Source organism: Lonchura striata, chromosome 4 (genome assembly GCF_050655825.1).
Source record: "Lonchura striata isolate lonStrDom1 chromosome 4, ASM5065582v1, whole genome shotgun sequence".
NCBI classification, from domain to species: Eukaryota; Metazoa; Chordata; class Aves; order Passeriformes; family Estrildidae; genus Lonchura; species Lonchura striata.
Window position 1 is genome coordinate 59,599,571 of NC_140706.1, and position 15,707 is coordinate 59,615,277.

The 15,707-nt window shown below is 37.1% G+C and overlaps 1 protein-coding gene across 7 annotated transcripts in view; it reads left to right on the top strand.

Moving 5' to 3' along the window:
• MAPK10 (mitogen-activated protein kinase 10) overlaps window positions 1-15,707 on the top strand; it is a 139,314-nt gene that overhangs the window by 63,075 nt on the left and 60,532 nt on the right. For 5 of the 7 annotated variants that reach the window (XM_077783001.2, XM_077783000.2, XM_085578203.1 and 2 more), the window contains 2 exons: window positions 2,573-2,644; window positions 12,046-12,215. In XM_077783001.2, the coding sequence (XP_077639127.1) occupies window positions 2,579-2,644; window positions 12,046-12,215 (236 nt within the window). In that variant the 5' untranslated portion in view covers window positions 2,573-2,578. Of the gene's footprint in view, window positions 1-2,572; window positions 2,672-12,045; window positions 12,216-15,707 lie in introns of all 7 variants that reach the window. The other 2 variants (XM_021549357.3, XM_085578204.1) reach the window with 1 other exon arrangement.

The following is a 15,707-nucleotide window of genomic DNA, read 5'->3' on the forward strand; positions in this document are numbered from 1 at the left end:
ATTCTGACACTTCATAAGTATCTCCAGTGATGTGGTGTCAGCTCACACCAGAGGAGACATGATCAAGGAGATCTGCACAGCGGAGTGTGAATCTGTTTTCTGCCTGAAGGAATTAGAAGTTACATACATGTGTGATCACTTAAAGGGCACCAGAGGGAACCTTATACGAATTCAATAAACATTTTAAAACATGAACTCAAGTCTGTTTTGTCCTGGGTGCACCTTTCTGTGCCATGGAAAGGTGGCATTCATTCCCACTGTACAACTGGAGGAACTCAGCTCTGTAGTGATTAATTTAGTGTATCTCATGTACAGAGGAAGATGAGTATTGATCAAGGCCACTAAAACATATCATACTTCTATTATTTTATAAGCATTAACTGCCCACAAGGACAACATAATAAATTCTACAATGTGTTCCAGTTCATAAAACTCACCAGTCTATTGTTCTGCCCAGGGTGACTATTAACAGTCACAGTAATTCCTCTGGACAGCTGAGAAGCAGGGTATGACTAGTACTGCATGCATAATACAAAGTATTTCTTCTCAACAGACCCTCACAGCAACTTCAGGAATAAACCAAATTCCCCCAATTTTCTTCCCTTCCTTTCTTCACTTTCCACCATTAAGCTCTGTCTTGAACACGGTATGTCATAGCTATTGACATTTCAGACATTCATTATTATAGCAATGTAATGCATATAGCCAGTGAATATATCTGCAGCATGACAGTGTAATTACCTGCTGGCTTTCCAGAAATCATTGGCAATATGACTAATGGTAAAAGCTTTTTTTCCTTCTTCTTTTTTGATTTTCTTTTTAAAAAAGCTTCCTTTCTTATTTTTTGTTTTAATATAAACGATTATAAACCCCCTGTGGAATATGAGACTTTGGTAATGACTCAATGGGTAGTGAGGCAGCAATCTCAGACACTGTAATGTGATGCAGAAAAGGTCATAAACTTGCTTTCATAATAGGATTATTCATATATTCATTCATTAAAAATTAAACACATGTGGGAACACATGGTGCAAGTATTGATGAATACTTTCTTGTAGTTTCTTTACTTTTGATCAATTTGTGTGAGTTGAAATTACTCCAAATTAAGTCTTGTCTTATTTAATGCCATTTAAACTTGAAGTTAGTTAGTTGTTCTTACTGAAGACAAGAGCCATGAGTAGCTACGTAGTGTTTCAGAATCATAGCTTTGTCTTTATGGAGTGGTGGTTGGATGGTTGTTTTATTTTCATTTTTAAGTCTTTACAGTGAACTTATATTTAACAGAAAAAACATTAAGTTCTATATAATTTTATCTAATTATCTAATTTTATCTAAGTATCTAATTTTAGCTAAAAGTTTCTAGTTTTTTCATTGTACTGTTAGAAGGGTTTTGTTGTTGCTTTGTGTGTTTGGCTGGGTTTTTTGTGATTTTTTAGAGTCACATGCTCCAAAGTCTTGTGACATAGCTGCCTATCCCAGCCTGACAGCCTCATTGCTGTGCATGTTTGTCACCGATGTGCCATGCTAGAATGCAGCTAGGACAGGACTGGTTAGGCAGAGCTGGATGTGGTGCTTTGGAACTAAATTAAAACAGCTGTATTGGGGTGCACAGGGAGGCCTGTCTAGTCTAGCCTATGGCTCCCTGGGCAGCATCAGATGACTGGGAAATCCAGATATAGGCTGAGCATGGAGTGCCAGACTGTGACTCAGGGGTGTCTTGAGTCAGGGGTGATATTTTCGAGGTTTGTAGCCTTCAGCAGATTTCTTCTTATGTGAATTTGCTTAATCATATTAGTGCTTATGTTGACTTCTGACTTCCACAGGAACATGAGACAGAGAGTTTCACTGTGACAAATTCTTCATCCAAAACAGCGTGTGAAGAATTATTTCCTATTGTTGATTCTAACTATGATAACATAACTTGATGCCCTTTATTTTAATTTGAGAAAAAAAAAGGGTGTTTTCACATTTCAGTATGGCCCTCATTTTATGCATCTCCAGCATATTTCTGCTCAGACAGTTCTTTTCTAGGCTAAAAAAACCCACAAAACTCCAGTCTATGCAGTTGTTTCATGTAAGGAATCTCTTTGTGCTTTTCTAGTGGTAGAATGTTAAGACCAGAACATGGGATGCTCACAAAGTGGATGAATTTACACAGTGATGTAATGAGCCTTTCCACTTCTATAACTAATACTTGTCAACTTAGGCCTTTTTTTTCTCCCCATAACAATAATTGTCTCCTATTCCCACATTGTTCAGAACATTATTGACCTGATTTTGTTTTTGGTTTTGGTGTAGGAATATGCAAGTGACATGATAAACTTTGAATTAATGGCACCAGTTACTGTAAAGTTTTCCAGATGTAAGTTTTTCAAGTCATATTTGGGGCCATAACCTTGATAGGCATTAGACAGAATTTAAAGCTTTTTTACAGTTCAATATTCAATTTCTGGTTTTGACAAGTTGGGTAACAACTCAGGTTGGTTTTATAATCCAAATGAAGCTAGACCTGCATTATACTTGTACATCAGCAGCAGACAAAAATTCTATGTTTACTTTTCTTTAATTGCAGGTATTTATGAGCCGCCATTTCTTGTATTATTTTGGTGAACCTACTCTGGATGTGAAGATTGCCTTTTGTCAGGTGTGTGTTCCTTACAGGTAAAACAAGGTACAGTATATACTTGTACTTCATTTTTGCAATTCATGCTATAATAAGAGAAAAATAGAAGTGAGTTTCAACAGCTTACTGCAAGTTATAAACATGAGAATAAAATACAAAGAAAATAGAGAAAGACACCACAAAAAATTACTTTTCTATTTGCCCTCAAGTTTATTTTGTAATTTGGTCTTAATGATTTTTGATTTTGTTTTGATAAAGTATCAGTTAATATTCTGAGGTTTTTTAGTGAAAAATAATGGCATAATATTCAAACAGAAAAACTGCAAATTAAAACTGTTTTATCTTATTCTCTGTTCTTCTGAGACAGAGCCTTTTACATTGTAACCTGTGACTAACTTTATGTTTACCTATTCTGGAACTGAAGGGAGTATAATCAAAATCGTGGTGTTTGTCTTGTCTCCCATTGAACATCATGTGGTACTGAGGTTCTGGAACCCTGAGGCTGCACTAAAGCCAATTCTGTATTTCTACATCATCCTTGAAATTGTTTGGTCATAATATATGGAAGCCCACAAAGGTGAAACTAGATCTTTGATGCAAAGAAAAAGCTTTTTGATTTATCCAGTTTTTATTTCTCTTGGTTTAGTTAACATGCTTAGTTGCAAATCTATGTGCATAATTTTCCCTTGTGAATGAAAAATTACTTTTTCTTGCTCACTTCTGAACAGTTTTTTGTGTCTGAATTCTGCCTCTTCATAGTTTTAAAGTTTTTTTGTGAGATGGGACATCAGTATTCTAACTAATTGGGGAGATATTAGGGACATTCTTCACTTTTTGAGGCTGAAACCAATGTTGCATTCTTAGAAATTAATTTATGATAAACACTTTTTTTTTCTTTTATATTACATGTGGCGTCCAAGTGAAAGCACAATTGTAAAAAAGAAAGGGCTGCTACTTGTGTGTAAGCATTTAATATTAGACAATGACAGGTGTTAGAAAGTTTGCTTTATGTTTTTTAACTCAGGGACACTAACTATTAATTCTCCTGAGAAGGTTGAATCTGGATTTAGGAATCATTAGCTCTGGGATGGGTTTTGACTATTCAGTTTGATAATCTGCTTAACTGTCTTTTCTATTTTATTTATGCGCTTGTGTTTAACTGGCTTAATTCTTCCACTTGCAACTTTGTCAAACGTAGTATTTTTGTAATGTTTTGACAGAGTTTGTTTCCAAAAAAGAAATTGCAGAAATTGCAATTTTTTTTATCAGATTATATGAGAAAAGTGTTATTGATAAAAAAATACTTTCACTGTGCAGAATAGAGGTTTTTTGCATAGCTCTCCTCTCTTTTTTACTTAGGCCATTTTGGATGCATTTTTATCACTGAGTGAGATTAATTCCTGTTTGATGGCTGCAACAGGTACCCAGAATGGCGTCATCCACTAAATACATACAAAGAGATACTATCCTGACATTGTCAGGAACGGAATTCCATCCTTCAAGCACTTACCACATGAATACCTTTTCAAGGTCTTCAGACCTTCAGATCAATTCTCTTGAGGATAAAAAGTGGTTTAAGCTGCATGTTAATTTATTCTCTCCATAAAGGTAGAACCTGATCCAAATAACAGCTGTAACTATGAGCAAGAACAGTCTCTAAATTAAGTGTCTGGTTGCATTAAGGCCTATCTTGGATGCTGTTAATTTGTATTGTTCACAGTGGGATGGGGGTTATATCTCTGTCCTTGGTCCAAGCATCTAGATCTTTGTTTAGAGGTTAGGAATAGTATCCAGGTGGTAATATTGGTTATTCCATTCTTATTCCTGCTTCCATTTTAAATTTATGCCTCACTGCAGAAATTCTCCAAAGTGTTTGTGCTGAAGTGCCTTTCTTAAAGCTCCAATATTGAAGAGAACCCTAATTATTTTTAGTACTGAGGGTGTATTTTTCCTGTAATATGTATTTGTGGCCTGAAAGGCATAGCTTTATGTGCTCTGAAGGAAAGTGACACATTCATAATTACAGGCTGTTTTCTTTGACATAGAGCTTATGTCACTGAGCATACTAGTTTTGTACAATGAACTGCTAATTCAGCAGGAACAGAATTTTAAGGATTTTCAGCTTAAGGAGAAAAAAGAATGGCCCTTCCTGAGAAATATTCAGTAGCATAAGTAGGGTAAATATGTACCTCCCCAACTCTTCACCCTTTTGCAGTGTAAAAACACTCAGGTCTGGAATTACTGGACATGGGTAGCCAATTCATGTTCTGAAGCAGCCACCTTTTTTTAAGGCTGAGGATGAGGACATCTGCTTTTCTATAATAATAGAAAAGTAGGACAGGAAGGCCTATAGAATTTCATTAGACTTCTGTAAGGCTGTTATCACCAACAAGCTTTTATCTATAGGACCCTACACATTTTTATTGTAGCACAAGGTAATGCAGAGTAGTGTATCATGAGTAGAATGAGACACTAAATTTTAATACTTATATATTAACAACATCTCACAATTCCAAAAGAATAGTGACTTCTTCATACATATTTTCTCCATTTGGTTTTTAAGTATCTTTTTTTAAAATAAATATTGAGATGTGTAGCCTGTCAGAATTTACATGTTCCCTAAGATGTAGGTATAGGTGATGCCTTTATTTAGAATGAGATTCTAAATGTAGTGTGTCCTGTGATTATGTCTTCTATCCAAGGGGAGATTCGCTGGTATTCAAAAGTTACCAATAATTGATATATTAGATTTTTATGAATAAAATTACATTTCATAGGGTCAGGAGCTGTCTATTTCTAGCTAAAGTGTGATTACTTAGTACTTAGCTCCATACAGTTTTTATTTGTAAAAGGGAGAATCCTTTCATTAGCTATTGTCTTCACATCACATACTGTAATTATATAGTTTTATCGAGAAATCTACTTTCTTTCCTGTATCTTTGGCTACATTTTGCACTTCAATCACTGATTTATTTATTTATTTCCTCTTCCTAAAAAAACCTCAGTCTCAAGGACTGAGTTTCAGTGTTTCTTTATCAGTCCTCTGAACCTTCTTTGGTGTGATGGCCAGGGCTGGATGTCACCTGTGTGTCAGCATTGAGCTCTTCAGGCATCGGGGGGGAGAAGGAATCATTTGAAGTAGTGTTTTCTTGTGCAGATACTCACATTGCTCATCTGTAGGAATCTGGCCTGGAATGAAGGACACACTCTGGGACACAGTGACTTCTGAGCAATACATGATACCACAGTTATAAATAAGCTATGAAAATTAGGTGCCTGTAGTGCCAAGTAAAGTACCAAGAGCTCAGTGAACATGTGGAGGACAAGAGAAATAAGTAAATAGTGCTTTGCTTCATGTTTTGAGTAGATACAGTTGAAAAGGAGAAGGCAGATTTGTTGTAATCAGAACTAGGTAAGGGCTAGGTAAGCTGATGGGTTTTCAGATCTCAGAAGAGGCTAAATAAGGACAGAGTGTTTAAACAAATAAACAAAAAACAACAACTATAGAAGAACCCCAACCTAACAACAAAAACAAAAACAAAAAACCCCAACCAGCACTTAGAAACATTGTGCTACATTAAATAAAATGCTTTAAGATGTGTTGAAATAGAATGAATAAAGCAAATGTAAAAAGATCAGTCACTGATCAATCAAGGCTGAGTTGTTTGCAGGGGTCTGTTGTCTACTTAAAAGTCTGAGTGCAGAAAGACCCCTGTCTGGGGGGCAAGGCAGCTGGAGAAAGATTAAAAGGCCAGAAATCAGCTTTTAAATCCCACTCAAAACACACTAAAATCAGAAAGACTGGTTGACTAATACAAACCTCACAGGATGAGAATGAGGTGGAAGAATGGAGAACTGTGGTGTGATATATCTGGTAAGACCAAAATCTGTAATGTTACATCCAACCACACACGCACAAGATGAAACCCTGTGTAGGAGATTGGATCTCTGTTTATGGACTTTTGAGTTCAGGAAGAGCCAGAATAAGTCTGTCTTTATGGAGAGAAAAAAATAGATAAAATTTCTGCCATAGTTGTGTCATATATAAAATACACAATTTAAAATAATTTAGTAGATCTTTCTATCCAAAGACACTCTATATTTCCCAAGTGAAAGCTTCTGTGGCCATTCAAATTTACACAGCAAAACCTGTGACCATTAAAATTGAAGAGGGCTCACAAATTCATGTTCATGCCAGAAATCTGGCATTTGAAAGTTCTGTGAGAATTAGAGCTGTGCAAGTGGGAGGACATCCATTAAATTCATAGTGCTGTTGGCTGAGCAGATGCACCCAGGTGAGCAGAGCTTGCCTCTGTGCACATTTTCAGAGCTGGCCAGAAGCCTGAGGGTTTTGCCATTCTCATGAATGTCAGTCTCTACAGCCTCAGCATTTGACTTTCCAGGTTAAATTGTAGTTTTAAGATATGATCCTTTTCTATCCTGAGGGATTCAGAGGCCTCCACCTCAGAAATGAGCTGTGGTCCACACCAGCCTTTTTGTCTGAGGCTGGGTGGATGTGGGGCCGCTGGGGAGCCGTCATGGTGTCTGGCTCTGAGCATCCTCTCTGCTCCATCCTGCTCACCTCTGGGCTCCGTGCCAGCTGCCAATTGGGAATCAGCCTCTCAGTCTTCCATCTGATTCTTTCACTCACCAGCATTCACACACATTTACACACACGTGGAGAGCTTGAATTGATTTCAGTAGCCTTGCATCATGGCACCCTTGAATGAATTTTCCTGCCAGGATTTCTGTGGGCACACGCGGGGAAGGATACAAACACTGAGGTAAAGTTTCCCCTCTGCTGATGCTGCCAGCAGAATCTGTGACTGTGCTCACTGTCTTGGAGATGCAAGGGAGAGCAATTTACCTTGAATTGCTGCTAGCATGGTTTGTATTTATAAAATCTGAAATGTATGAGATGCTGAGCTGCAAGACATTGCCATATTTTAGGCTCATCAATAATAGAAGGGGTGGTGTTCAGAAACAAAGGTCTGTCAGTAAAATATGATAAATACAGTTATGTTGTAGGATAGAAATGGACAAATGAAATGGGATATCAGGAAGCAATTCACCTTACAATATAAAAAATAACACAATTTTATTTCTGTTGGGGTTTTAACTCTTTTCCTCTCTGTACTCTGAAAGAAAAGAATACACTTTGTAGCTCTGTGTGAGGCAGTCAGTTATTTGAGTTCCACAGAATTTTTAAATACTTGTCCTTTGAAAGCAAAATATGTGCTCTCTAAACAATTAGCAATGGTGAGAGTATCCTTTTCCTTCATCTCAAATGCTTGAGTCTTGACAGTTTATTTTCTTTTCTCTTTCTCACTTGTCAGGTTACTAAGCAAACATCATTGCAAGTATGGCTACGTGCTCAAGTAAGCTAACAAGGATAGTTAGGCTTTCAGGGCTGAGAAACTTTCACTTCTCTTACTCTTAAATTTCTCACTATGGAGGAAAGAGAATGGCATTGGGGAATGTGTGTGTGTGCATTAAAGTTTTCAATTAGGTACTGAAAGGAGAAAGTAATGGTTTATGCATTTTTGTACGTATGAAATGAAAGCTAAGTTCCTCTCAATGTCAAACTAATGCAATTTCATTGTCCAAATGTTTATGGAAACTGAGAAAAAATTGCTTTTCCATGTATACTTTGTCTCTGAGGAATAATCTTTCATCTTACACAGAGGTCTGACAAACTTAGATGTATTTTGTTCGAAGTTTCACAGCTTCAATGTTTACTGTTGTTGTGGGGCCTCAGTATTGTAGCTTGCCCAAGTTCATTTGAAGTTCACCTGGAAATGTATTAACTCACTGGAATTCACTTTACTGTATGAGACCTATACATTTTTACTGTGATATCCTGAGTGTATCTATAAACTTCCTTCCCCCATGTATTTCTTAATGAAGTACTAATTCCTGGTTTCTTATGATGCTAGCCTCAATCATATGAAGGAGTTTATGGTTAGGTGCATCTACAGAAGGGTGTATGCTGGAAATTCCTAGCTCTGGGTTCCTTTCTGATGCCACATAATCAAAGCTTTAATTTAATCTGCCTGTACAGGTGTTGTAAAGATTGTGCAGCAAAACCTGGATCTGGAATAGCTTAGTGGGGTACAGAAGGGCATCTGGGAGAATATCAATATCTGTAACAACACCAAGGCTTCTGGAAAGGGTTTAAATGAGCAATGAGGATGTAACAGGAGAAGAGCAAAATGTAGTGTGTAGGCTTCTTTAAGATGAGCTATGTGAATCTGAAGATTGGGAGAAGAACATTTTCATCTGGGTTTGAAACTAAAACTAACATTGACATGCTCTGTAAAGAGTATGAATTTCCTTGCTAAAGGGAAAAAAATTATCTTAATTTTGGAGTGAAATGAAGCTGCCATTTCCTTGTTCTCAATAGGAAGTGGCTGCTGAATCAACCAGAGATTGCTCTTGATTATGTGTCAGCTTGGCTTGGGGATCTGATCAAATCTGATTAATCCAATAATGCTGTTACCCAATAATGCTGTTAATTCATTGACTTAGCGATTTAAGTCAGCATCATGACAAGGATAGTCATATCATCCATCTCCTGTTGTTATGAAAGTAAGCAATGCATTGGGCATTAGTAACCTTACTATGCTTTTGTTTTGCTTGTTTAGGCTTTGGTAAAAATTGGAAAATATAGAGTAGGGGTTGTTTTGTAGCTTTGTAGCAGTGTGGGTTTAGAGTGAGGAGCCAACTTAGACTTTGGCCTGTCCACAAAGCTGAAATTGTTGTCACTCAGAGGAGGCATTCTGCTTGAAGTAAACTTCAAACTAAATCAGCCTGCCTTGAATTTTACAAGTAATGCTTGTAAAATACCTTATGGGGCACAAATTTATAAGTAGGGAAAAAGATACTAATCTAAAAAGAAAAAAATTATTTCATGAAAAATAAAACAGTCTTTACCTTTCCCTCTCACATACAGTTAGGAGCAGATTGTTATAGGAATGATCTGTGTTGTGCAGAGGAGAGCAGCTCATCAGGGCATCTGCATCTTCTTATCAGTTGTGGTCTTCCGGGTCCACAACTTTAATTGCTGTTGACTGAAGAAATTGGATATGTAAATTACCCATAGAACTGAGGTACTACAGAGTGGTTCTTCTCATCTGTTTTGATTGATTTTTAAGACATTTCTGGATTTAAAAGAACCAGCTGCTGGAACCGCAGCAGTTCAGAAACCCCACTGTACTCAGCTTGAATTTCCTGAGGTCAGGATAACGTAAAAGCAAGTAATTTTTATTCTACACATAGAGTGATAAAATATATGCTCCCATGTAGCTCCGTGCCACACAAGGAGCTGTCAGGTAGCTTGGGAGTGAGGACACAAACACATTGTGGCAGGCCTGGCTCATCTAAGCTTAACACAGTCATCCAATTTGTTTAAAAAATTCACTCTGTACTTCCAGAGGAGCTGGATGTGTCTCAGGCTCACTCAAGAATGCAATTTTTATGCTGACACTTTATACATAAACATTGGCTTCAGAGTAATGGGTGTTAATGCTGAATATGTCCTGCATTGTTCTGATAATGACATCAGGAAAAAACATTCTCCTAATGTGTTTGTCTAGCCAGAGGGAGCTGTGAAATTTCTGTCAATCACGAGCATGTTATTAAAAAAACCCAAAAAAACCCACCCAGTTTCTGGTCTGGTATGAATACCTGAGCTGAATAGCCAAATTTATGCATTTCTTTTCACAGAATGGAAGACGTTTTAAGACTAAGGCTACACAGTGTGAATGAGATGCAGACTGTCTTCCAATGAGAAAAATTCAAACCTCTTTTGGGATCATTTCACTCTCTGGAAACTTCAATTTAGTGCTGTATCGGTGTCCATAAACCTCTCACTTTTTGTGTTAAGGCCTCCCCTGCTCTCCCCCTCACAATGTTTGATGAACAAGTTAATGTAAAGTTACCACTTAGTTTTCTGAGATGAGACTGTGTTTGAATGGAGAGCTGCATTTATTAAAATGTTTCAAAGTCTCTAAATGAGGTGTTTAGTATGATGCTGTCCAGTGCCAAAAGGCCTTCCAGTCAGATAAAAGACAGAAAAATAATAATGATTTTTCCAAGGCAAACCTTAAAATCCAAGTTCTTTGTAAGGTCAGTAATCTGTTTTTAATGATCAGATTTTTGGAACACTGGAATGATGTCCTTTTTAATTGAACGAGTAATGTAATCAAAGTCAACTTTACTTTTTTCACAGCTCCATCAAATTTCAACATAGTAGCCCATAAACACATAATGCATTTGATCATTAAGATTTTTTTGGGGAAAAGAAATTTATAATAGAGCAAATAAGAAAATTTATAAGCTGTATGTGGTAGCACTGAAAAAAAATGCATAGACAGAAGCATAGCTGTTTTTTTTTTTTTTTTTTATGGAAGGCATTTGGGCACATCTTGACTTCCATAAGTGAACTGTCAACTCTTTTAGGGCAGATATATTGTAATATGTTGAGCTTTTAGATCCTGTGCTCATCATCATGTACTACAGAATCCTAAATTACAAGCACCTAGTTCTGATTTTTGTCTCAAATTGCTATAAATTTACTCTGTAGTCCATAGGAACTGAGCTCAGCAGTAGTCATAAAGGGGTTATAATGTAACTTGCTGCATGGTAATTTTACAAATTTGAGGGAGGGTCTTTTAAGTCTTCCAAAAATTATTGGTTTTTAATTTTAATTTTGGGGAGGAACACTGCTGTGTTGTGCTAGCTACAGTGCTTGGTTTTGTGTTATGAAAATTGGTGTTTGCTGCATTTGATAAGTCATGAGAGGAGCTCTCCCTCTTATCCTTAGGAGCCCAGAATTCCTGAAGACCTCCAGAACTTTGGAATACATCTCCATGATACTGAGCCATGTTGGGTCACAGCTTGTCCCATTAACTTCTCTGTTTCAAAAGAAACAAACCTGTTGAAAGGTTCTCAAGGCCTTTATTACGTGCTCAGGGAAAGTTTTAGCACTCATGGGAATACATTTGCTTGCTCTGTCTGATCTATAATGAAGAGTCTGATTCCTGTGTCTCTTGTCCCACTTCCACACTGATGAAAGTCATCTTATTTTAAATTAATTGCAAAACAAACGAGGGCAGAATCAGCAGAGCACATAATCCAGTAGTCATGAGGCAGGAGTGATGGCAGGCAGAGACTAATATTGGCAGTAACTGTATCACAAACATCAGCTGGAGAATTCACTGGTTTTCTTTAATCAGTGCCTTTTTATGGTGACTTCCTGCATGAAAGAAAATTTGATACAGTCTTTATGAAAATGAGCCAAAAATGACAAGGATTTATATTGAAAAATTAGGCTGACAGTGCTTTATCAGTATTCTAATGTTCTACTAGCCTTGGTTTCTCTGTTTTTACCAACCCCTCTCCCCTTTTCTTCTATACAACAGGGATTTGGGAAACAAGTGGATGTGTCATATATTGCCAAACATTACAACATGAGCAAAAGCAAAGTTGACAACCAGTTCTACAGCGTGGAAGTAGGTGACTCGACCTTCACAGTCCTCAAACGCTACCAGAACTTGAAACCTATTGGCTCTGGGGCTCAGGGAATAGTTTGGTGAGTATCAGCACTTTCTCTTATCATGCTTTGAAACAGAATTGGCATTTTGCATCTCCTCACAGTTTGCCAGTCACAGCTGTTGTCTAAAATTGCAAAAATAGCAGTCAGGCAACAGACATCCTGAGGCAGAAGGAGCCCAGTGGTTTGCTAATAAATTCCCTGGCTGGTGAGACTGATAGCACTGGGTTTGTTTCTCCACACAGCAAAATGGAACTAGCAAGAAATCAGGAGAGAGATCTTATCATAATTGACAACTGAGGCACTATTTCCAGAGGCAGTGCAAATAATATCCCAAGTAAACCCCGTAATTTTAGTCTTTGTACAGTAAAAGTCCCTGAGAGAAATACAGAAACTTGTCACATCCCATAGCATTCTCAAATATTCAGGGTGGAAGCCTTTTGAATCAAGATAACTGCTAATGTTGCCTTTATTTCTTTAAAGTGATGTTTCAGTGATGTGAATAATGTGAACAAAAGATAAGTTCAGTAGCTCTCCTAAACAATGCAATTTGAATTTATCACGTTCAAAAATTGTGGAATCCTGGGTGCATAAATTGCCTCTGCATTTTTAGACATGGATTTTAAATTTCTGTGGCTTTTATTTAAATATATCTGTGCAGGCATTTTTCACCTGTTTAATTATGAGGCATTTGGGTAGCTAAAACAATTTTTTATCTATAACTTGTTCAGAGGTGAAATCTTAATTCCATCTGTCACCTCTGCCACTTGTTTGTTTTTGGTTTTTTTTCAGAATTTGATATAATGTGTGTGAATTTACAGGTGGAGGCAGTGGTAAAGCAAGAAGTTCCTTTTAACCAGTGGCAAATGGTTTTTGCATGGATTGTTGGCATTAGCACCATAATTGTCAGTGTAACACTGACAACACATCCTTAGGTCTCAGTCCATCACTTCCAGTGTTTAGTATACTCTGAGACCATGCAAGTCCAAAAATTGACCTAAATGACCAATTACCATATTCCTTGTCTTAAACACAAAAGAACTCAAGGTTGCTTTTAAATCAGCTTTGAAGAAGAGACATACTTTGGGTTCAGTACTACTGAAAAGAATTTTTGTGCTATTTGTTCAATTCCATAGAAAGCAAAGATGGTTTTCCTTCCTTGTTTCTACCCTCTATTTGTTTCAGAGGAAAATCAGTTTTTGTTGAACCTCTCTGCAACATAATTGCTGTAATGATCAATTGTGAGCAAGAAAAAATAAAGAAATTAAGCTAAATAAAATCAAAAGCATCCTGTGATACTAAGAGTTGATGGCAAAAATTAAGAATTTCTTAGGCGAGAAAATCAAATCATAAAGCAAGAAAGTTCAAGTGAAAGTTAGCACAAATTCCCTGAAATGGTGAGTAACATGGAGAGGTCATAAAAATCCTTTTTGATGATACAGATAGAGAGGTATTACACAATAGATGGGAAAGATAATGAGCATTTTTTTTCTTAGTTTGTGTTACATGGTAAACTGCCTGTCATAAGGCATAATTTACCAAAAATACAATAAACCATCCATCAGCAAAGCATGAAGAATCAATGGTGAAGTGATTAATCAATGAAAAAACAATTAGGACATAAATATTTATAGTTTAGATAAGAGAAAACAATACATGATGAGAAGCTTCTCCGGTTGTGTAAGTTTCTCCTTACCTAATATTAATAATAAGCTTACACAGTAAACTTTATTAGAGTAAATTTCTACTGTAGAAACTTACTCTATTCAGAAGTATTTTGATGGAAATAGCATTACATCTAGAAAAAGCTGGTTAAAGAAAAAAATAATTAAAACCTGCCTATTTATGCAGCACAGCTTGCTCTGGTGGGGTTAATTTGCCCTCCTTGTCTTGTTCCTTTGCAAAGAATAGCCATGAGGAGTGCCTCTATGAAAATATTGGGGAAAACCTAGGTCATAGTTTCTTTCAGATCCAGTGGCTCTGTTTATACTCAATGGCTTGTTCAAGGAACATCACAGATCTTGCTGCCAGAATTGGGAGAAGTGTAGAAGCCAAATAGGTGATTTCTGGTTCTTCCCTATGCCAAGGACAGGCACAGGTAGGATGGCACAGAGGGGTTTATGCTCAGTCTTCTCAGACTATGGACAGTTTCTGGATTTTCCTTCAGGGTAACTGTAGGCAAGGACACTACCTTTTAGCAGCTGGAATAACTGGCTGCCCAGTTACTGGAGACAGCTTTGGTGTATAGTGGCACTTGGTTTTATGGAGTGATGGAGCATGGCTGCTGAATGCTAACTCCTTTTAGAGGGAGAGGCCTGATGTTTTTCAGGGTCTGGAAGGTGTTGCAGGTTTGCCTTTTCCTAGGCAAAGTCAGAGAATACTGAAACCTTTCCTGTACAATTCTATGAACAGGTTTCAAGATAAGCAGGAAAATGTCAGTGGAAAACAATTTATGTCATGGAACAGAAGCAGGCATAGGAAAGAGGAAATGTGCTTATGAAGAAAGTAGGGACTTGATTTCACTGGATTGTGCTGAAAATTACTTCAAAGAAAAAAATTATTTTCTTGGTATGGAAGCATTAAAGATATTAAATCTTCAGGAGATGATAATTTAGAGAATCATGTGAAAAAGACAAAGCCATATGGTGTGATTGTTATAATTGTACCCATGTGAAATAATTATAAACCCAGTAAAGAAATTACCATTTCTACAGACATAGTACATACAGGATCTTTGGAAATTAATTGTTGGTCTCTTTCAATGGGTTTTGTGTTAACTGTGTTCACAAAATAATTTTAGCAGCCAAAAGAAGGAAAGGATAAAAGCTGCTTGGAATCTCTTGAGCAGGGAAGCTCCTCTTCACCCTGCAAACACTACTCTTTATGAAACTGAGGCTGTTTGCTCACTGTACATCACACTGACATCTGTGAGAAAGCCTGTAAAGGGTATGTTTGTTTATCATTATCATGTTATTACAGGCATGATGGTGATGAGACATTGCTGAAACACACCTTGGAGTTTATTAGACCAAACTGTAGTTGTAAAAACTGCACAGACCTGTAACCACACTAGTTAATCTTTTAGTCTTGCTTAGAAACAGAAAACAGTTTTCTGAGTTTAATTAGACATGTGCCATTAAACTGCTGAGAGAAGTAGCTGATACCCCTCTGCAATGTTAGAAGGGAGTTGACACCTACCTCGTTTTGCAAGGGGCTGAGAAAAAGAGGTCAGTTTCAGCTTGGGTTTGTGCATGGTGGATGATGGTGGATGCAGAGGAATTCTCATGTTCCATAAAATCAACAGAAATATGCTGATGTTGGAGTGGGTGTTTCTTTATGTTTTAGATGAATGCTTTTTGCCTGGAAGCAAGGTAATTGATCTGTAGGTTTTCTGCTGTGGTTTGCAAGCTATCATTTTTATGTTGCCTGTGATATTTTTGATACTGTCTGTGATGTCTAGAAAATGGTGTTGTACAGAAATATTTCAAAAGCAATTTGGAGGGCCTCTGACAGTTTTTGAATTTATGATAG